A 23,408-nucleotide genomic window follows, 5' to 3' on the forward strand; every position below is an offset into this window, starting at 1 on the left:
AGAAAACTAAGATCATGGCATTCAGTCCCATCACTTCACGGCAAATAAATGGGGAAACAATGGAAAGAGTGAGAGACTTTATTTATTTATTTTTGGCTCCAAAATCACTGTAGAAGGTGACTATAGCCATGGAATTAAAAGACGCTTGCTCCTTGGAAGAAAAGCTATGACTACCCTAGGCAGCATATTAAAAAGCAAAGACATGACATTACCAACAAAGGTCCATCTAGTCAAGGCTTTGGTTTTTCCAATAGTCATGTATGTATGTGAGAGTTGAACTATAAAGAAAGCTGAGCACTGAAGAATTGATGCTTTTGAACTGTGGTGTTGGAGAAGACTCTTGAGAGTCCCCTGGACTGCAAGGAGATCCAGCCAGTTAATTGTAAAGGAAATTGGTCCTGAATACTCATTGGAAGGACTGATGCTGAGGCTGAAACTCCAATTCTTTGGCCACCTGATGTGAAAAACCGACTCTTTGGAAAAGACCCTGATGCTGAGAAAGATAGAAGGCAGGAGGAGAGGGAGATGACAGAGGATGAGATGGTTGGATGGCATCACTGACGTGAGGACATGAGTTTGAATAAGCTCCGGGAGTTGGTGATGGACAGGGAAGCCTGGCCTGCTGTAGTTCATGGGGTTGCAAAGAGTTGGACACGACTGAGCAACTGAACTGAACTGAGCTAAATTTAGTTCCAGAGTTAATGCTTTTACCGTTCTGTGTTGAATACCTATTTTCTTTTTCCTCATTAATATTGGGGTTTCCCTGGTGGCTCAGAGGTTAAAGTGTCTGCCTGCATCTGCCTGCAATGCGGGAGACCTGGGTTCAATCCCAGGGTCGGGAGGATCTCCTGGAGAAGAAAACAGCAACCCACTTCAGTATTCTTGCCGGGAGAAACCCATGGAAGGAGGAGCCTGGTGGGCTATAGTCCATAGGGTCGCAAAGAGTCGGACATGAATTAATATTACCTAGTGCATAAAAAATCATACCACTGCATTCTTCTCACAACACTTAAGACTAGTATTATATAGGGAATATTGCTTACTTATAAAATATTACAGTGTTTTTCAGGCTAAACTTTGAACTGGAAAGGATTTTCCTTCAATATGTTTGATGTGTTTATACTATAAAGTAAGATCATTTTAGAAATAGTAAACCATTATACAATAATTTTAAAGATCTTGGATATCTGGTTGCCTTTTAAATATATCTGCCTTGGGAAGTTTGAGGTGTGTAGGCTGTGTGTGTTTGTGTGTGTATATATATTTCCATGTATTATTCAGTAGCCTAGATAGAGTGGTATTGAGTAGGCAGCCAGCCAGGATGGAGTGAGGTTGCACTCAGTACATCTGCTTTCACTGACACTGAGGCAGAATGCGGAGCACACACCCATGTCAAATATGTCTGTCTAGTATTACTAAGCCCACTCCATAGTATTATAATTGAATTTTTAAACATATCCTAAAGAAAGCCTCTGTTTGTTTCCTCTTACTTAGATATTGCCAGAGTCATTGTTTCTGTTGTTGTTTTTGTATGTTCCAGTGATCAGTCTCGATACATGGGGAAGGAGTGTGGTGTTGTGAATAGTCCATAGAGTTTCAGAGACATACAGTTGAGGATATTAATATGCATTTCTTCATTTTGCAGCTGCATAAACTTGGGCAGTTTGCTTAGCACATTGATGCCATAGCTTCTCACCTACAAAATGGGAGTTATATGTGAAGACTTCACGTATGTATTAGCAGATTTACCCTCTTAGAAGGAAGTGCTTTGGAAAATCTAAAGAGTAGAAGTTTATATTACTTGAAGCTTGATGCAGAGTGATTTCAGGGAAAATACAGGGTTTGAATAGAGCTTTGAGGAACTGTGTGACAGCCTTTTTGGAACCTCATCTATAATTCAGTCTCATCTAGGTCCTGGACCTAGCCTTCCCATCTTTGGGGTTATTTGTTCAAAGTCTAATTTAGATAGGATGGTGGCTCAGTAGTAAAGAACCTGCCTGCCAGTGCAGGAGATGCAGGTTTGATCCCTGGGTCGGGAAGATCCCCTGGAGAAGGAAATGGCAACCCACTCCAGTATTTTCATCTGGGAAATCCCATGGACAGAGGAGCCTGGTGGGCCACAGTCAATGGGATTGCAAAAGAGTGGGACACGACTTAGCAACTGAACAGCAAACCCCAGTGTACTTGAAATTTCCCTAGGGGATGTGGAGGTAGACTGAGTCTAATTACATCTAATAACATATTTGTTCTCAGTTTTTGGATTCTTCTGATAATCTGATCAGGGAAAGTCCTATTAAGATGCAAATGAAGACAATTCACCACCACCCCCCCACCCCTTATCTCCAAGTCTTCTAGAACAATGGCTCCAAATTTTTTGCACATTTGAATCATCTGGATACATTTTATAAGCCCAAATCACTAAAATCAGGATCTTCTAGGATGGACCCAGGCATCAGTATTCCTTTAAAATCACACACAAAGTGCAGTCAAGTGTAGAAACTGATTTCTTCCAGAAAATTACATTTTATACTTTAGTCCACATTAGAATCACCTAGAGGGCTTATTAAACTACTGATTTGGAGGCCTTCATCCAGAATGTGTGTCTGATGAAAGGGCCAGAGTGTTTGTATTCCTTCTAACATGTTCACAAAACCAACTCTCAGAACCACCCTGTAGAACAGTACTTCTCAAACGGCAAGTACAGAATGATCATCTGGTGATCTTGTTAAACTGCACATTTTGATTAAGCAGGTCTTAGACGGAGTCTGAGATTCTGCCTTTCCAATAAGCTATGGGAGATGCCCACACCTGCCCACTACTGTCCACACCTACCTTTGATCTATGGGCTGGTAAGATTTGGTATACAGAAGCATCACCTGATTTCAGTACTGACCATCTGGTGATGTCCATGTGTAGAGTAGTCTCTTGTGTTGTTGGAAGAGGGTGTTTGCTATGACCAGTGCTTTCTCTTGGCAAAACTCTGTTAGCCTTTGCCCTTTCATTTTGTACTCCAAGGCCAAACTTTCTTGTTAATCCAGTATCTCTTAACTTCCTACTTTTGCATTCCAGTCCCCTGTGATGAAAAGGACATCTTTTTTTGGTGTTAGTTCTAGAAGGTCTTGTAGGTCTTCATAGAACCATTCAACTTCAGCTTCTTTGGCATTACTTTGGCATTTGTTTGGGGCCTAGACTTGGATTATTGTGATATTGAATTGTTTGCCTTGCAAACGGACAGAGATCATTCTGTCGTTTTTGATATTGCACCCAAATACTGCATTTCAGACTCTTATTGACTATCAGGGCTACTCCATTTCTTCTAAGAGATTCTTGCCCACAGTAGATGTAATGGTCATCTGAATTAATTTTGCCCATTCCAGTCCATTTTAGTTCACTGACTCCTAAATTATCGCTGTTCACTCTTGGCCATCTCCTGTTTGACCACTACCAATTTGCCGTGATTCATGCACCTAACACTCCAGGTTCCTATGCAACATTGTTCTTTACAGCAATGGACTTTACTTCCATCACCAGTCAATCCACAGCTGGGCATGTTTTTACTTTGGCTCAGCCTTTTCAGTCTTTTTGGAGCTATTTCTCCACTTTCCTCCAGTAGCATATTGGGGACCTACCAACCTGGGGAGTTCATTTTTCAGTGTCATATCTTTTTGCCTTTTCATACTGTTGGTGGTGTTCTCAGGGCAAGAATACTGAAGTGTGTTGCCATTCCCTTCTCCCGTGGACCACGTTTTGTCAGATCCCTGCAGATGGTGACTGCAGCCATGAAATTAAAAGATGCTTGCTCCTTGGAAGAAAAGCTATAACAAACTTAGGTAGCATATTAAAAAACAGAGCCATTAGTTTGCCAACAAAGGTCCATCTTGTCAAAGCTATGATTTTTTTCAGTAGAAATATGTGGATGTAAGGGTTGGACAATAAAAAAACCTGAGCGCCAAAGAACTTATGTTTTTGAAATGTGGTGTTGGAGAAGACTCTTGAGAGTCCCTTGGACAGGAGGGAGATCAAACCAGTCAATCCCAAAGGAAATCAGTCCTGAATATTCATTTGAATGGCTGATGCTGAAGCTCCAATACTTTGGCCACCTGATGCTAACTGACTCATTGGAAAAGATCCTGATGTCGGGAAAGATTGAAGGCGAGAGGAGAAGGGAACAACAGAGGATGAGATGGTTGGATGGCATCACCGAGTCAACGGACATGAGTTTGGCAACTCTGGGAGTTGATGATGAATAGGAAAACCTGGTGGGCTGCAGTCCATGGGGTTGCAAAGAGTCGGACACAAATGAATGACTGAACTGAACTGAGCATCACCGGGGAGCTTGTTAGAACCACTTCAGATCTATTGACTATAAAATTGCTTTTAAACAGTGCTGCACATTGGAATCATCTGGAGAGTTTAAAAAATATTGATACCTAGTTTTAATCCTGAAAATTCCAACTGAAGATTTTAATTTAGTTGCCATGGGTGTAGGGCATCAGAATTAAAACAACAACTCCTCAGAAGGTTGTAATAATGCAGCAAAAATCATTGAGACAGTTAAAAAATGAGATTTTTTTTTTAAGTACAGTGCAAATCATCGCTGTCCTTTTATGGAGTCTTCCATGATATTTTATTGTAAAAGGAGGCTCTCAAGATGGAGATTGACCAATAAATATGTCCTCCTGGGTCTTCTGCAACAGATATCAATAAGTTCTCAAAACGTTTATTGTGGCCGAGATTGAAACAGCTTCTTAAGATGCAGCTTCAGGCAACCACAGCAAAATGACTAGAGTGTCGTGTATGCCTGCCAGATACCTGCTTCATTTTCATTCATTAACTCCAACAAATTGAGGGCCAACTGGCTTCTAGTTGCTGGATTAGAAAGGTGACTGCAGTGTAATATCTGCTCCAAGGATATTAGAGGAGGTTGAACTTGTATGTAAAACAAAATTTAATGTTGCAAGGTAGCACCAGTGCTGCCAAGTGATTTAGAACAATTACCAGATTCCAGAGATGGGTGACATGAAGTTGTTCAGTCATGTCAGACTCTTTGCGACCCCATGGACTGTATCCTGCTAAGCTCCTCCATCTATGGAATTTTCCAGGCAAGAATACTGGAGTGGGTTGCCATTTCCTTCTCTGGGCGATCTTCCTGACCCAAGGATTGAACCCAGGTCTTCCTCACTGCAGGCAGACTCTACTGTCTGAGCCACTAGGGAAGCCCAAAGATGGCAGTCATTCCCCAAAGCCACCGTGCTCAAAGAAAGCAGATTTGAAACTGAGTCTTGAAGAATGGGACCAAAATATTCAAGCTAAAATTAGGAGAACTGTATTTCAGATAAGGAAGCACAGAATCACCTAGTGGAGATTGCCGCATTGGAGAGAAATGAACTGACGAGAGCTGACTCATTGAAAAAGACCCTGATGCTGGGAAAGATTGAAGGGAAAAGGAGAAGGGGGCAGCAGAGGATGAGATGGTTAGATAGCATCACTAACTCACTGGGCATGAATTTGAGCAAACACAGAGAGTTGGTGGAGAACAGAGGAGTGTGGCATACTGCAGTTCACGGCGTTGCAAAGTCAGACACGAGTTAGTGACCGAACAACAACTAATTTGGATGAAGCAAAGAGATTGTGAGGAAGTGTCAAAGGCACCATATTTTACAGTGCCTTAACTGACACATAAGGGAATTTAGAGCTTATATTTTATGATGTGGGGGACCAGTGGAAGTTCCTGAGCATTGCAATAAACTGAAATGCAGTGGGATTCTAGTGATGAGGGACTGAAAGAGAGATTTTAAGTTAATGACAGAATCTTCTTATTTTTTACATTTTTCTCCTACATTTCTAAAAATTTCTTACTGCATTTATTTCTCTAGATCCAGTTAATATTTTTAGGACAACTGTACATATATTATATATATATTCATTGAGATCAGTACATAGAACATTTGAGTGTAAATGTAAAAAAAAAATTAAGTGGAGTCGTGAATGTTTCCTTTGTGGCTTTTTCACTGAGTTTCCACTCTTTAAATATAATTACTCATCAATATTATGTGCATAAATTTTCAAAAGTGCTTTCTTGTTTTGGTAATTAATGATAATGAAATGTAAAGCTTTGGTTGAACATATCTAAACCATCTTAAGCAAGTTAACTTGTATTGTCTGTGTGTAATTTTAACTAAGAACTCCAGGTTTTGTATTTTCTGGGTGGGACATTTCTGTTTGGCTGAAAAAATTATCTTGAGGCTTATAAATTTATTTATTATAATTTCATTTTTTCCCTCATTTTCTTTATAGCTATTTAGGTTGTAGTTATATTGTTATTCAGTCGCTCATTCATGTCCTATTCTTTGAGACCACATGCAGTGCAGCACGGAGAAGGCAATGGCAACCCACTCCAATACTCTTGCCTGGAAAATCCCATGGATGGAGGAGCCTGGTAGGCTGCAGTCCATGGGGTCGTGAAGAGTCAGACACAACTGAAAGACTTCACCTTCACTTTCACTTTCATGCATTGGAGAAGGAAATGGCAACCCGCTCCAGTGTTCTTGCCTGGAGAATCCCAGGGACGGGGGAGCCTGGTGGGCTGCTGTCTCTGGGGTCGCACAGAGTTGGACACGACTGAAGTGACTTAGCGGCAGCAGCAGCAGTGCAGCACACCAGGCTTCCCTGTCCTTCACTATTTCCTGGAGTTTTTCAAACTCATGTCCATAGAGTCATTGATGCCACCCAACCATCTACTAGAATTTCTTTTCTATTTCTTAAGAGAAACAGAATTATGTAGCCTTACAGCCCATAGCAGCTAAGCGCACACTGTAGCTCTTCCTTGGCTGACTTCGTGACCTTGGCAAAACCATATTTTTGAGCTAAATTCAGTACCCTCATATGTAAAGATGGAGGAAGAGTACACGTGTAGAATTTTTTTTTTCTGTTTTAGACTTTCATTATCATCATGACAGGTATCCTGCCTGTCTTTTACACTACTGCAGTGCCTAGAATACAGGTGATGAATTCATGAACAAACCTAATAGACCATGGTGTCAATTTTGGCAACATAGTGTTTGATGGCAGATTTGTGGAAGATATAAATCTAAAGCCTTCAAAATATTCAGAGATTTCTTTGAGGGTGTTTTTACCCATTGATCTTATGGACTGATACCTGTTCTGTTCACTGAATTTTTCAAATAGAATGTGAGATAAATCTGTACAAGACAAATAGGCTACAGCAGATGAGTGATGACAGACATTTGCTTTCATTATCAGTAGTGATACGCTTCATTTTTCACCTTAAGGGAAAAAAAATCAGATTGAATTGACTTGTTAATTATGCAAGTTTTTGAACATCTTTGAAGTAACACAGGAAAGGTTATATGATAATATCAGGATTAAAAGCCAGTGGCAGGATTCTACCCAAGCTATGGCAAATATTTCCACCAGCTGTTGTCAAAGAAGGGGGTCATCATGTTGTTCATTTTCACTAAGTTGGAAATCCATAGCGTTTGCTATTAGCCAATGCTTGGGCTTCCCAGGTGGTGCTAGTGATAAAGAACCTGCCTACCAATGCAGGAGACATAAGAGGTGTGAGTTTGATCCCTGGGTTGGGAAGATCCCCTGGAGGAGGGCACGGCAACCCACTCCAGTATTCTGGCCTGGAGAATCCCCATGGACAGAGGAGCCTGGCTGGCTATAGTCCATGGGGTTGCACAGAGTCAGACAGGACTGAAGTGACAGCATAGCATGCAATGCTTGGAAGAAAAAATTTAAGCCTCTAAGTCCCACACAACTAATCAGTTCCATAAGTCAGTAAATTCAGTGGGGAAAATAAAGCAGGCAATTGAATTAATTGATCAGTTGTTTATAAAGTAAGGCATTATATTAAAAATACTGAATCAACATAGGTGAAATTACATTGATTTTTACATTATTTGTATGTTTTATTTTAAATATAGTTATTTTTGCTTACTGGATCTTAAACATATAAAATGAAATATATTTTTTCCTCCCATGATATTTTTTTTGCAATATTTTATTTTATTTTTTAATTTATGTTTTTTACTTTACAATACTGTATTGGTTATTTTAAGAAGTTTAAATTATGAGACAGTGATAACCCAGGCATCTGCCATCCCACCCCCATTGTGAAAGCTCTAGATTTGGAGGTTAAATAACACCACCCCCACTGATATCAATAATACTTTGTATTTTGCTTTTATAGTTCAACAAGTTTTTGTGAAAATTGTTATCTTAATTGATCTGCATGGTAAATTGGTGAAATATTCAGAGCAGATATGAAATTTCAGGGAGTTCCTATTCCTTTGAATCAGTGTGAGAACTGTCAAATGTTAGAACTAGGGCTCATGACCCAGAGCTGTATCTTCTGGAGTTTAGTCTTCATTTCAGTCTTGTTTTCTTGACTTAACGCTAAAGAAGTCAGGACAATTACATCTTTCCCTTAATTTCTGTAAGAAATGTTGTTTTTGAGCTTAAATTCAATGACCACAATCATTTCAGCTTCTTCTATGCAATGTACTCTGGATGAAAAAGCCTCATAATTTCATACTTTTGAAGAATCCCTAGTTTGCCGAGAGGCTCAGGCAAAGACATAAATATGATTAAGCAATGTGATAAGTGCTGTGTATGGAATGCCGTGAAATTAGGATAAGAGAATAATTTATTTGTCTGAGTGAATACTCCATTGTACTTTATATAACTGCTTTTGTGTTGGAGGATTTAAGAGCTCATAATATCTCCTAGCTTGCCGACTATTCAATAATAGCATTTTTCTATTGAAAAGGGGAAGGGGCAAAATTGACCTTTGTTGTTCAGTTGCTAAGTCGTGTCCGACTCTTTGCAACTTCACGGACAGAGGAGCCTGGTGGGCTGCAGTCCATGGGGTCGCTAAGAGTCGGACACAACTGAGCAACTTCCCTTTCACTTTTCACTTTCCTGCATTGGAGAAGGAAATGGCAGCCCACTCCAGTGTTCTTGCCTGGAGAATCCCAGGGATGGTGGAGCCTGGTGGGCTGCTGTCTGTGGGGTCGCACAGAGTCGAACACGACTGAAGCAACTTAGCAGCAGCAGCAGCGGGACTATAGCACACCGGGATCCTCTGTCCTCCATTATCTCAGAATTTGCTGAAATTCATGTTCATTTACTCAGTGGTACTATCTAGTTAAATGCTAAATACCAGAAATATATATTAATATCATGACTAACAAAACCAATCAAGTGACCTACAAAAATTATCACAAATATTATAATTGCAAGTGTTATTGTAACAGACTGTGAAATTAGAGGGAAAAATAACCTGATACCAACTTAATTTTAGGTTAAGATTTTGTCGGATATGATATTACTTACATTCTAACAAAACATCTTTATTGAGAGCATAAGTGTGGGAAATGGTATTGAACTTTTAAGACAATTTGGTATTGAGTACACAGATTATTTTTGTACACCCATATATCTTTGTTCTATCTCAGTATCTTCCACTATAAATTTACTTGGGCTTTTAGTGAGTCAGAAAATGCATCTTTTTCTCTGCATCTTTGCAAATTCAACTCAGTATTTCAAAATACAAATATACTCTTTTAAATCTGTTCATTTTTCCAAGCAATAAGAGCCTGTCCTTAGAAGTTACTTGGAAGGACACTGGATTTATCTGTTGCAAAGAATTTGTAATGAACTTTGGTTTCCCTCTCTCCTTCCCTATTTCTCTTCCTCTTCCTTTCTTCTTTGTGTATTCTTTGTCACGTGAAGTGTTTTCCAGTATGTTTCAGCTTGTCACCGTTTTGTCACTGAGATAACTTGTGTAGATAATAGGTGGAAGTTAAATTGAATAAGCACATAACACTTTTATTTCACATAGTAGACAGACAAATACTGTATGATATTGCTTATATATAGAATCTAAAAAATGAAAAAAGTGAATATAACAACAACAACAACAAAAACAAATACACTCACAGATATAGAGAACAAACTAGTGGTTACCAGTGGGGAGCTAGAAGAGTGAAGGGGCAAGATAGTAGTAGGGGATTAAGAAGTATCAACTATTAAGTATAAAATAAGCCAGCTATAAGGACTTACGGCACAACACAGGAACATAGCCAGTATTCTGTAGTAACTATAAATGTAATATAACCTTTAAAAATTATGAATCACTCTGTTGTTTGCATATAACTTACATAATACTGTATGTCAACTATACTTCAATACATTTTTTTAAAGTAAAAAAAAAAGGACCTAGCCAACAAAGTTGTTCCAAAATCTTAAAAAAAAATAGGATTTCTTAAAAAGTACTTTTTCCTCAGTCCAATATAATCTTACATGGTGTCCAATATCTTATTTGTAACAGATTCCCCAGATTCTTCCCTTCCTCTTCATTTTCTACAAAACCTGCATCACCACCCCACCCCCTCACCCCACATATCGGCCCTATGCATCCTATGCTCCTACCTCTCAAACTCTGTTACCATGCAGGTTTTCTGGCTTTCCCTTTAGAGTCCATATTTGAGTACACTCCATGTGTGGTAAGTATTATATTTCATTTTTTCTTACATGCTTGATTATGGAAATATGACCTAGACAAGCTGTGAATAAGCAAGCTTAAAGAGAAACCACTGCTGATTCATTCATTTATTTGGCAAATATTGAATAGTGGCTTCTAAGACCAAGATGCTTCTAAAATGTCGTTGCTAGGCAATAAGGATAATAATAACAGTTTCCTGTGCCTTCAGCTTGCCCACAGAATAGGGGGAGTGTCAGAGAGATTTACAGATGAAGGTGTATTCCTCAGGAACCACATCTGTTGGATATGTATGTCATTGTTTTCCTAGCCTAAGCATGCCCTGTGACCTATCCTAAGTGCTCAATAAACATTAATGAAAAGAATAAGTGACTTTTTATTAGAGATATTTACAAGAAGTTGTATGAGAGTTTTGGTAACTAAGGCCGTAGAATCTTACTCCAAATTTTGTGGGGCACTTTTCATTCCCTTCATTTTTTTATTGTTATTTTGTACCCACATCCCACGCAAATGAGGACTTTTTAAATCCTGAAATAAAGCCAAGTAGTCAGTTTAGTTTATTTTTGAAATGACATTTTGCATATCAATATACTAGCATGATGCCTGAAAAAAAGTAGGTGTTCAAGGAATAAAATCTTTTCAGTTATTCCTTTCTCATTAGTTACACTTAAATTTCAATCTGAGACTGACTTAAGTTTTATAGGTCCTAAAGCTTATATAATTTGGGGTATAACCTTTGAAAAAAACATATAACATAGTGAAATGTAATTTAGGTACAAAAATGAGTAGAGTGAGAAAAATCAATAAAAGATTAAATTTTAAAGAGATGAAACCTATCACAAAATTATAAAATCCAAGGAAGTAATAAAATATTTTAATTATTTGATGTATACAGATCTATAGTGAAAAGTCAAAGTGTTCATTAGTCACTCAGTTGTGTCTGACTCTTTGCGACCCCGTAGCCCACTGGGCTCCTCTGTCCATGGGATTTTCCAGGCAAGAATACTGGAGTGGGCTGCCATTCCCTTCTCCAGGGGATCTTCCTGACCCAGGGATCAAATCTGAGTCTCTTGCATTGCAGGCAAATTCTTTTCTGTCTGAGCCACCAGGGAAGCCCATTCAGGTCTATACATTTCTGTTATATTTTTAAATCTTTGAATATATTTTCATGTTAACAGTTTTTATAATAGATTATCTATAGAAAAATAATCCAGTAATCAACAATGGTATTTTATTATTATTATTTTTTAATTTATTAAAGTTTACTTAGCTTCATAGCTCGTAATTGCTCATTTAAATACCTATTGAAGATTGTTACCAAATTTGAAAATTTTTTTTGTTGTTATAAGATTTTGAATATTTCAAATCCACTATCCAGGTCCTCCAGTAAATAACTTGCTATTCATTTTATATGTTACTATAGTGGTGCTATGTACCCAACAATCACATAGCCCCATTTTCATGTATCAGCAAGTATTTATGTTTTCATGTGTCTGGGGTGGTCGACTAAGCAGCTCTACTGATCTTGTATGGCTTACATATGTAGGGGTCGGCTATCCATCATTCTGTTAAGCTAGAACGGCCTTGGATACATAAGTGAGACCACTTTGTTGTTCTCTAGATGTCTTACATCCTTTCCTGGGACCAGTGGGTTAGTCTGCATGTTCTTTTCAATGCCACGGCAGAGAGGAAGTGCATAAACAAGCCAACTTGAGCTCTTTTTCAAGAGTTTGCTTGCATTGGCTAACATTCTGTTGGCTAAAACAAGTTCACAGGGCTCAGCCCCGTATCAAGGGGTAGGGCAAAATATCCTTTCAGAGGATTGCAAATTTATTTGGCAAAGCACATAGATATAGGGAAGGATAGAGAACTGGGTGTATTACTGCAGTTCATCCATCATTTCCTTCATTACATTAAAAAAAAACCTTATTGAAGTATAATTGACATACCCCAAATACCTAAATGTCTAATGTATCCAATTTGATGAGTTTGGACATATGTATACTTCCCTGGTGACCCAAACAGTGAAGAATCTGCCTGCAATGCAGGAGTCACAGGTTCAATCCCTGTGTTGGGAAGATCCCCTGGAGGAGGAAATGGCAACCCGCTACAGTGTTCTTGCCTGGAAAATCCATGGACAGAGGAGCCTGGTGGGCTACAGTCCATGGGGTCACAAAGAGTTGAACATGACTGAGCAACTAACACTTTACATTCCTAACAACAGTGCCTGAAGTTTCTAGTTTATCTGCATCCTTGCTAACTTCTGTTATCTTTTTTTCTTTTTAAATAGTAGTCATTCTAACAGGTATGAAGTGATACCTCATTGTAGTTTTGATTTGCATTTCCCTGATAATTAGTGATGTTGAGTGTTTATTATGTACTCATCATTTGTATTTCATCTTTGGAGAAATGTCTGCTTAAGTCTTTTGGCCCTTTTTAATTGGATTATTTGTATTATTATTATTATTATTATTGCTATTGGGTTGTACTTATATATTTAGGATATTAACTCCTTACCAGATTATGGTTTATAGATATTTTCTTTCATACTTTGGATTGCCTTTTCGTTCTGTTGATTGTTTCCTTTGTTGTGCAGAAGGTTTACCTTTGATGTAATCTTGTTTATTTTTGTTAATGTTGCTTGTGCTCCAGGTGTCATATCCAAGAATCCACTTCCAAGATCAATGTCAAGAAGCTTTTCCTCTGTGAATTTTGCAGTTTCAGGTTTATGTATAGATCTATAATACATTTTGAGTTGATTTTTGAGTATGATATGAACAAGGGTCCAATTTCATTCTTTTGGATATGGATATCTAATTTTCCTAACACCGCGTTGAATAAACTATTGTTTCCCTTTATCACCTCTTTTCCTTACCTTTTTCTGTGTGGTTCAGTGATTGAGCTTGTTATGGATCTCATGATCACCAACTCTGTGACTTCTTTTTTCAAAATATAAGTCAGATTTATGTAAGATTTAGAATGAAATACTCATTTTGGAAAGAACAAGGTTGAGAAGATGCTTGAATGTCATATTAGATGCTTGGACTCTTATGTGGCTTGTAACTGTAGTCTTTATTGACTGAATGTTTACTGATATCCCAAATATAAGCAGAATATGTACCATCCTGCTTATTCTCTCTCTTAACCTCTCTCTCTCTCTGTTTCTATGTGTCTCTCTCTTTCTTCCTCTCCAGCTCTCTGTTACTCCATATTGTACAAGTGTGATCTAGATATGATGCTTATTTTGGAGAGCTTATAAACTAGTTGTGGTTGGGAAAAAAGATATTTTTAAAGAAAATAAAAATTGTGATAAATATAGTCTAGATCTAGGATTAGGGGAGCTGAGAAGTGAGAAAAAGCACTTGGTATTTGGTGTATCATTTCAAGCCTGGCATGGGTTTCCATATGAAGATACTGGGTGAATGACATTGCAAGCACAGGCAGTGAAGTAAGGAAAAACATGAAGTTAAAAGAAAGGAGGAAGAAGATCAAATTACTAGAAGCAGTAAATAGATATATTAGAATGAGTAGTGCAGTAGAGCAGAAATATAGGTTATATATAAATAACCTTGAATATTGAGCTGAGATGTTTTAAGTTTTTAGTTTCCTTTTCATCTTAAAAAGCAACTTTTCTTTATACATTCCTAGAAATAATGTCTTTTCATGACTCTTAAAATTAATAATATTTACTGAAAATAAGGTAAGTACATAGAACTAGGGTAGACATTGCATAAACTTACCCTCAAGTGTCCTTAAAGAAGGAGACAGATGTGAAAGCACATAACTCTATTACTGTGTTCCAAAAACCATTGCAGAGATATGCCCATGAAATAAATAATTATGGAAAAGGAAACTTCTCTCTCAAGGGTTTGGATAAGACTTATGGTCCAGTTAAATAGGGAAGATAGGGTTTCCAAAAACCTATCTTCCAAAAAGAGAGGGCAAAAGAACCATGAATCCAATCTAGTTTAATTAAGATCAAGGGGAAACTTAGGACATGGCAAAAAGCTCTGTGAAACTGCTTATGATGAATGAAACAAGTTGGAGGTGATAAACTGGAAGTGTGGTTTACAGTCAGGTGGTAAAGGGCATTGAGGGTCAGACTAAAGGCTTTGGATCTGTCCTGTAGATGATGAATAGTCACTTGAGGAATCAAGCAGGGAACTGACAGCAGGGAACTGGCATGAGAAGAGGAAAGGGACTTGGAAGAATGGTGTGACCCAGTTGCTCTTTGAGAATGGAAAGGAAGACTGGAGATATAGGAGGGATTGTCACTAAGTAACAAAGGGCTGGAGCCAGAGTTCTGTGGAAGACACATAATAGATCAGAAGAAGTCATTTGCCATTCTTCAAGATTTTTAAGAGGCAGATGCAGACCCTCCCAAAGAGAATAGCTTTTAGCTTTTACCACTGAAAACTCTCATTCCAGATTGTTTACTGATTTTGTTTTTAATGAACTTGCTAAATCTCCCAAAGCGTACCATCTAAAAGCCATTATCACCTTATGGTTCATATAAAACTTTCACACGAGTTTCTTGTTTTTGTCTCTGTCTTGCTTTAGAAGTTTTCTCACTCTTCTTAGATAGGAAAAGCTTTATAGTTGCTTTTTTTAAAATCCTGTTTTAGCTAAACGAACCAATGTTCTTTGCATTTGTCCTGGGAAATCTTTAGTTTAGAAAGACGTTTATGAACAATTTTGGATTTCGTTACTCTTTTTCATAAGTATCATCATTGAACTTGTTGTTTTCCAGTGGTTGCATTTATTTACAGTGTGTAAATGTAGTTCATACTTCATGTGTTGACTCTACTTTTGTTCCCAATGTCTATCGGTTAGAAGTAGATTTGGCTCAGACTAAAGTAACTAAAGTAGGTTGCACAGACTAAAGGAACAAGGACGTATTTTTCTCACATAAAAGCCAGACCTAGGTAATTGAAAGCTGGACTGGTGCCATTGCTCCACAAAGTCCTCAGGGGCCCAACTCTTTACAGTTCACTTGTCATCACCCTCTCAGGGGGCAGCCCTTGTTTTCATGGCCTGAGATAATCCAGTAACCCTAACCTCATCCCCATCCAAACAGCAATAGGGAAAATTGTAGAAGAGGGCACAGGGCAGTTGTCTTGAAAAAAAGGATATTCAGGAGTACAAAGACATTTCTGCCTACATCTCACTGGCCAGTACTGATCCATTGCCACAGTTAGACACAGGCTATGTATGGAAATTTAGCAAAATTTTCTATTATTTTTGAGAAGATGAGAATGGATATTAGGTGAAATTAAACTTAAAAGAGGAGGAGAAGGAAATAGGATATTTGGGGCAGATAACCACATTAGAGAGCCAGAAAACCTTTGTTCAGTTGCATTTCCACCAGGATTACCTCTCTGAACCTGTTTGCTCTTCTAAAAATTAGGCTAATCATTCTGTCCTAAATTCTTCATGGTGTTGATGGGTGAGGGTCAAATACAATGATGAATTCATCAACACTTTGAAAATTGTGTTGCACAAAAATAAAGTATTATTTTATTTTATTTTTTTTCTAACTTTCTTTCTTTTTTTTTTTTAGTTTTTTATTTTTTAAATTTTAAAATCTTTAATTCTTACATGCATTCCCAAACATGAACCCCCCTCCCACCTCCCTCCCCATAACATCTTTCTGGGTCATCCCCATGCACCAGCCCCAAGCATGCTGCATCCTGCGACAGACATAGACTGGCGATTCAATTCACATGATAGTATACATGTTAGAATGTCATTCTCCCAAATCATCCCACCCTCTCCGTCTCCCTCTGAGTCCAAAAGTCCGTTATACACATCTGTGTCTCTTTCCCTGTCTTGCATACAGGGTCGTCATTGCCATCTTCCTAAATTCCATATATATGTGTTAGTATACTTTATTGGTGTTTTTCTTTCTGGCTTACTTCACTCTGTATAATCGGCTCCAGTTTCATCCATCTCATCAGAACTGATTCAAATGAATTCTTTTTAACGGCTGAGTAATACTCCATTGTGTATATGTACCACAGCTTTCTCATCCATTCATCTGCTGATGGACATCTAGGTTGTTTCCATGTCCTGGCTATTATAAACAGTGCTGCAAAGTATTATTTTAAAAGTGGTACACGATCTTCTGAATATAAGCTCAGTAGATACAGGTGAGGTGATATGTCAATTTATATCAGACCTTATGGTTACCTTATTTGACAAGCAGAAGAATCATATGTCAATGACAAATAGCTCTTTAATAGAGAGAACACATCTCTGTTTATGTCAAGGACGTGATAGTGCATTTGATTCTTCTGTCAATTCTACATATTAAGGATTATTATGCCCATTTTACAGACAGGAAAACTAAAGCAGAGAGTAAACAAATGGTTCCAAGGCACACAGCTTCTGAGTGTTGAGTTTAGAAACTGCTCTGTCTATGAATCTCTCCCACTTTTTTGTAATCTGTGTTGCTGCTGTAATGTTTATACACCACACTTCTTCTTGCCCATTTGATAAAATCTAGATCTCTAAGATGGGAGTGACAGACTCTCAGGTATTTTCTCCCTACTTTATCTCCAAGGTGTTCTTGCCCATTCCTCCCCAGTATGAATCGGATCCTTCAATCTGCTAGTCCCTTCCTATACACATGCACTACCCTACAGGAACTCACTTCCTGCCCTACTATAATGTTTCTGATCTTCGCCTACTCAACTTCTGTCCCTTCTTCAAGTGTCAACTTGGGTCTCCTCTTCTGTGTGAGACATTTCTTGAACACTTCAGATCACAGATCTTCCATTTCCCTGAACTTCTGTACATAGAGAATATATATATATAGAATGCATATATTACATTTAATTATAGAAATACATTAAACACTGTATCAGATTATTCCATATGCCTTAGCTTTCTCTCCCCAACTAGACTTTAAGGTCTTATACTACTTCCCATTTCAGTAACACAAGGACAATTGTAAGAACATGGGGGGAACAAAAACAAGTTGAAGTTGTAACAATTAATTGTTAAGCATCTGCTAAGATTTAGTCTCAGCTTTCATGACAGATCAGAAAAAAGATTCAGAGGCAAAGAGACTGTTCCAATATCTAGGAATTGAATACTGCTGTATTAAACTTGTGGTCTTAGGCTTGATCCTTTGGAACTATCAGTTGAACATTTGACTAAAAGCCAAATGCTGTGTACATGTCTGTGTCTTATGTGTGTGTGTGTCTGTGTCTTGTGTGTGTGTGTGTGTATGTTTGGCTTACTATTCCATGTTGAGAGAACCCCAGAAAATATACATATATATTTTTATTATATTCAAGACTGAGACCAGAACTGACGGGAATTTTATCAGTAGAAAAGATAGATAAGAACTTCTAACTAAGGCAGGATGTTAAAATGAACTACAGGGCTATTCTCTTATGTTATAAATATTTAGTTGTTATAAATATTTCATTCATATTCATGTTGCCATCTATACAGCCTAGCTATATGGTTGCTTTCCAACTTTAGGTAATATGAATTCTTTCAGGATAGAGATAATGTTTTATGCTTCCGCTCATTTTGTATTTATCGGTGTTAACTAAAATAGTGCTGTATAGGGATATATAATTTATAGAAGTACACTTTTGAAGGAATTAGATTATCTTATTTATTTTCTTTCTGATATTTATGTACCTTCTCCAAGTAGACAAGGAGACTGTTGAATATTTTCAGTAGTGGACAACACAAATATTGAAAGACTACAAACATATTCTCATTTTATCGTAGGATATTTAATTAAATTTATGAAGTTGATTTTTAATGTTTTTGTGCATAAATATGGACATATATGTATATATTTGATATACATATGTCCATCAGAGCTTAAGCTTTCTAGCAATCATTGATCCATCTATCTACTGCTGCTGCTGCTGCAAAGTCACTTCAGTCGTGTCCGACTCTGTGTGACCCCATAGACAGCAGCCCACCAGGCTCCCCTGTCCCTGGGATTCCCCAGGCAAGAACACTGGAGTGGGTTAAAAATAAAGAGAACTGTTTTCCTGTTTCTAGCTTAGTTAAGTATAAGCCAGGGGGCTTCCCTGTTGGCTGAGAGGTTAAAGCGTCTGCCTGTAATGTGGGAGACCTGGGTTCAATCCCTGGATTGGGAAGATCCCCTGGAGAAGGAAATGGCAACCCACTCCAGTATTCTTGCCTGGAGAATCCCATGGATGGAGGAACCTGGTAGGCTACAGCCCACGGGGTTGCAAAGAGTCGGACACGACTGAGCGACTTCATTTTAAGTATAAGCCAGTGGTTTTTGCTTTCATCTTGTGTGTTTAAGAAGACAGTGTTCAGGACCACAGGGAAAAGAAGCTCTGGCATATGTTATGAAGATCACATTTTATTTTTAATTATGATTCGAAATGTGTTTTCGTCTGTTAAGAATTTTTTGGTTCAAATTATTTGTTAGGAAAAATCATCTTATACTACTTGAGCGTATGTTCATTCTGTAGAGTGGAGATTCTGGACTGTCAGATCCATGAGGGGCGCTTGGAGTCCTTCTAATCTAATTCCTTTATTACAGACGAGTTTATGTGATTTACCTGAAGTCACAGAGTGTTAATAATTAGTCATGCTGCAGAAACAAGAAGTCAGTTCTCCTCATTCTTTGAACTCTCCCCCACCAACTAATATCAGCTCATAGGTTTTAATCCTCAAAAGAGTCATTTTAAGAAGCAAGATGATAAATTCAAAAGGTCATTTATCTTTTCCTCTCTTTTTGCCCTCTAGCCCTCTTCAATCTAATCCCTGTGGGCCTGCGTGTGGTGGCCATCCAAGGGGTGAAGGCCAGCCTCTATGTGGCCATGAATGGTGAAGGCTATCTCTACAGCTCAGTAAGTACCTTGGTGTTTGTGCGTGTGTGTGTGTGTGTGTATGTGTGTGTGTGTGTTCGCGTTCGTGCACACACAGAAACTGGCATTGAGAGATAATGAAGTAACCATATTTTAGGGAGAAAAATGACAAGTTGAAGTCATTTTATATTTTCCGGCCCAGTGTGTCAGTGTTACTACACAAATTTTATAATTTATAATGTTAAAGATCATGCTTTGTTGAGAAAGAACTAGCAACTCTTCCTGTGATATAAAGTCTCTTTTTCTAGTTTCTACTTCTAGAGGATAATCTTGTGAATTTTTTATTTAATTCAAGAGGTAAGACATTTTTCCTCTATGCTGTTACTTCTCTTTCAAACACAGTGGATGGTTTAGGAAGCTGAATTCTTGAATTTGTCTGGGAATCTTCTCTGACTTATTATAGAGAAAAAACCTTTCAGAATAAACTGTATTTTTGTTTGTATTTAACAAAACTGTGTAGTACCTAATGTGTCAGATTCCTCAGATAACTGGAGAATTGATGAAATGAGCTTTGAATTCGGGGCTGAGCTATTTGAGTTTAATTTGCATTTCGGCTACTGTATTCCTTTGGGAAAGTCATCTCTTCTCTTTGACTTAATTTCCAAACCTTCAAAATGAGGGTGTTGGGCCTCAGGCTGTCAAACATCCCTCTTAAATCTAAAACTGTTAAAATTAGACAGCCTCAGTAGCTACATTATGAGCCCTGGCATATTTGAAAGCAGTTAATAACCTCACTCTCAAGATAATAATTTATGCACTGAGACAGTGCACGACACTGAATCTTGTGTATGTATGTAATTCCTGTTATATCCTAAGGAAATTACATATTTCAGAACTATCCTTGAAAACCGCAGATTTCCACCCTTCTGTCTATGATCTCAGTAAATAAATTAAGTTATTCAGGAAGTTCACTTATGCCTACTAGATTCTCAGTTAATTATTAAACAGCTTTTATTAAACATTTTCCATAGTCAGATGAATCTCTGGTACCCTATGCTTGCTTCCACCTGTCATTCTTATTAACGTTCTTAAAGTTGCTATTTTACTCCTGAACAGGTTCATATCTGAATATGCATTTATATACCAGATGTGTACATGCACAATTTCTCAATGGTTCTAACTCAAACTAATTCTTAAAGGTAGATACATTTTTTGGCTAAAACAATGGGCTTTCATGCTTAATGTGTCATAATTCTAACATTTCTTAATGTCCAATTATTGTGAGGCTGTATTTTAAATGTGAGAATTAAAATAAGAAAAAAAAGTTAGCCGGTTTTGTTTTGAATGACTCCAGTTAGTGAAACTTAAAAAAAAATATATTTTTAATGTATTACAAGCTAAAGCATTTAGGTGATCTTAGGATACTATTAATTCAAGAATTTAACCAGTCATCAAGTAAACATCTGAAGGTAGACCATGTTCATGTCTCTATTTAGAAGGTTGTTATTCATTTTTATATTTATTTAAAAGATCATGATTCAGGTTGTAATTCTGCACAAACTTTAGAGTTCAGATTTCTGAACCAGAAGTCATTTCCAAAGGTCTGGGAAGAAGGAAAATAAAAAGTATTGTCTGACAATGGTATTGTAGCATGTGGCAGCTGTGTAGGAGCCTGTGTGTGTGTGTGTATGTGTGTGTGTGTATGTGTATGTGTGTGTGTGTCTGTGTGTGTCTGTGTGTGTCTGTGTGTGTCTGTGTGTGTCTGTGTGTGTATGAAGAGGGTGGGGACTGGGAAGGGTCACTGTTGTTGGGTGCAATCCCAAAGTTCCTGGAAGAGGTGCCTGAGCTGAGTATTCAGCATGACATACCTGGACTTCATGTGTGGCAACACTTTTAAAGAGACAGTTTTTCTATCTTTGTTGCTGAGAGCTAGGCTTAAAATACAGGGATCCCATAGGAGAGATTTTAAGAAATTTTTGACTAGAGAATGTTACAATAGGTGCTTTTTTTGTAATTGATCGAACACCTTAGTAAAACCTGTTGAGTTACCTGATTTGGGTACCTAGAGTTTTAGCTTACCTCTGTGCTTAAATTTACCAAGCATCTGCAACTTTTTTCCTGTGTGGTACTGCTAGGCTACTGGAACAATGTTCTTAATTATAAGCGTGGCATCGCTGACATAGGGCATCAGGGTCCCTACTTTCAAAACCAGTCTCTTTCTAGATAGGACGAATAGTAGGAAATGGTGGTTTTTAATTTTATACTAGCTTTTCCTACTGTCTGTCCCTTTGTTACAGGACGAAGTGGTGATAGTAACTCAGTCGTGTCTGACTCTTTGTGACCCTAGGGACTGAAGCCCGCCTGGCCCCTCTGTCCATGGGATTCTCCAGGCAAGAATACAGGAGTGGGTTGCCATGCCCTTCTCCAGGGACAGGACAAAAGGGGGCCAGTATTGGGAGAAGCACACCTGAAAGAGAATTGGGTATCAAGGCTTCATCATACTTGTTTTCCTTCCTGTGTGTGCAGCATGTCTCAGCAAGAGAGCACTAGCATGGCCAGGAGCCTTGCAGTGAGTTAAAAACAGGCTGTTACAGGCTTTCTTGAGGTGCTTTTGGTATATATTAAGGCTTGAAGTTATTTGAAAAGCAGTTTCCTACTTTATGGTAAACACTATAGCCGAGCATACCAATAAGGTCCATTCCTGGAATTTGAGGTGGGGGTGCAGGGAGACTGATGATATGTTTCTGAGGGCGAACCCTAGAGATCCTGAAGAAGCTCAGTTAGAATCCAAGAGGAATTCTCAAATGGTATCATGCATGTAGTGTCATTTACCTTGTCTGTATTCATAGTTAAGCTTGGAATTAATTCCCTTGCTACTTCTGATTCCCCTGCTCCTTTATCACAAGACAAAAGAGAGAGTAGTAAAGACTACTGCTTTACTATCAAGGACTATTAGTTTACTACAAGGGACTGTCTGGTAGCATAGAGCTAAGGTTTTGGAATCCATTCTGAAAGTCTTTATTTTAATAGGTGATTTTAATACATAAGCATTTAATGAGATTGTTGATGCATTTGGATTTGTTTTTACCCTTGTAGTCTGCACTTTTTGCTTCTATTTTATTTTCTCACATTATTGAAACATTTTCTTATTCTATCTGTATTCTTCTGCTAGTTTGTAAATGTAGATTATAATCCTAGTCTTTTAAGTATTTATATTTTTTAACATACATAAATAGTTTGCTGAATAATAAAATATATTTATTTCTGTCCTTCTAAACAGCTGATAGACCTTGGTATGTTTTCTTCCCTAGTAAATACTACCATTCTTGTCAGGAATTAGACTATTTACACTTTAAACTAAAATATGCACAGTTATTATTCTATAGTAAAAGTTAAATTTGTGAATCTTAAAGTAATTTCTGTGCACATAGGTTTAGTTTTCTTGTGTGTCAAATTTGGTCCTTCTGAGTTCACTTTTCTTCTAAACAAAATCCTTTTCTGTTTGTTGGTCTATAGACTGTGAATTCCCTTCATTTCTAGTACCTGTGAAAATACTTTACTTTCACTTTCAGTCTTGAATTATAGTTCAGATAGTTACATAGTTTTTAGTAGACCTATATTTCCCCCAGCACTTTGAAAATTATATTCCATTGATTTCCTGCCATCTGTTGTTGACTGTAAGAAGATTGCTGTCAGTTTAATATTCTCTTCTTTGTAGATTATCTATGTGGAAAATTAAATAAATTTTTACTCTTTATACTTCATGTTCTGCAAATTCACTATAATGTCTCGTTGTAAATCTATATTAAGTTGTTAGAAATTCAGAATCACTTTCAATCCAAAGAAATCAGATTTCTTTAATTTTGGAAAGTTGTAACTCTTGCCATATACATTTTATTTCTCTGTTACAATTTCCAGCCTTTTGTGCTGATAGTATTTAAGTGACTTTCACTAGAAACCTGAAAATTTATCTACTCTAGAAATGATGCCAACTGTTTTGTGATTTCAGTCACTGTGCTTTAAAGTTTTGGATGTCTAATGGTTTCCATTCCATATCTACCTGATCT

At 37.7% G+C, this 23,408-nt stretch overlaps 1 protein-coding gene across 1 annotated transcript in view; it reads left to right on the forward strand.

The window, feature by feature from the left end:
- The window catches only part of FGF12 (fibroblast growth factor 12), a gene marked incomplete at its 5' end in the record, with an annotated part of 240,271 nt that overhangs the window by 23,066 nt on the left and 193,797 nt on the right, over nt 1-23,408 (forward strand). The window contains 1 exon segment of the mRNA NM_001162565.1: nt 19,280-19,383. Coding sequence (NP_001156037.1) covers nt 19,280-19,383 — 104 coding nt within the window.

The sequence above is a fragment of the Ovis aries genome, chromosome 1, assembly GCF_016772045.2.
Source record: "Ovis aries strain OAR_USU_Benz2616 breed Rambouillet chromosome 1, ARS-UI_Ramb_v3.0, whole genome shotgun sequence".
Lineage (NCBI taxonomy): Eukaryota > Metazoa > Chordata > Mammalia > Artiodactyla > Bovidae > Ovis > Ovis aries.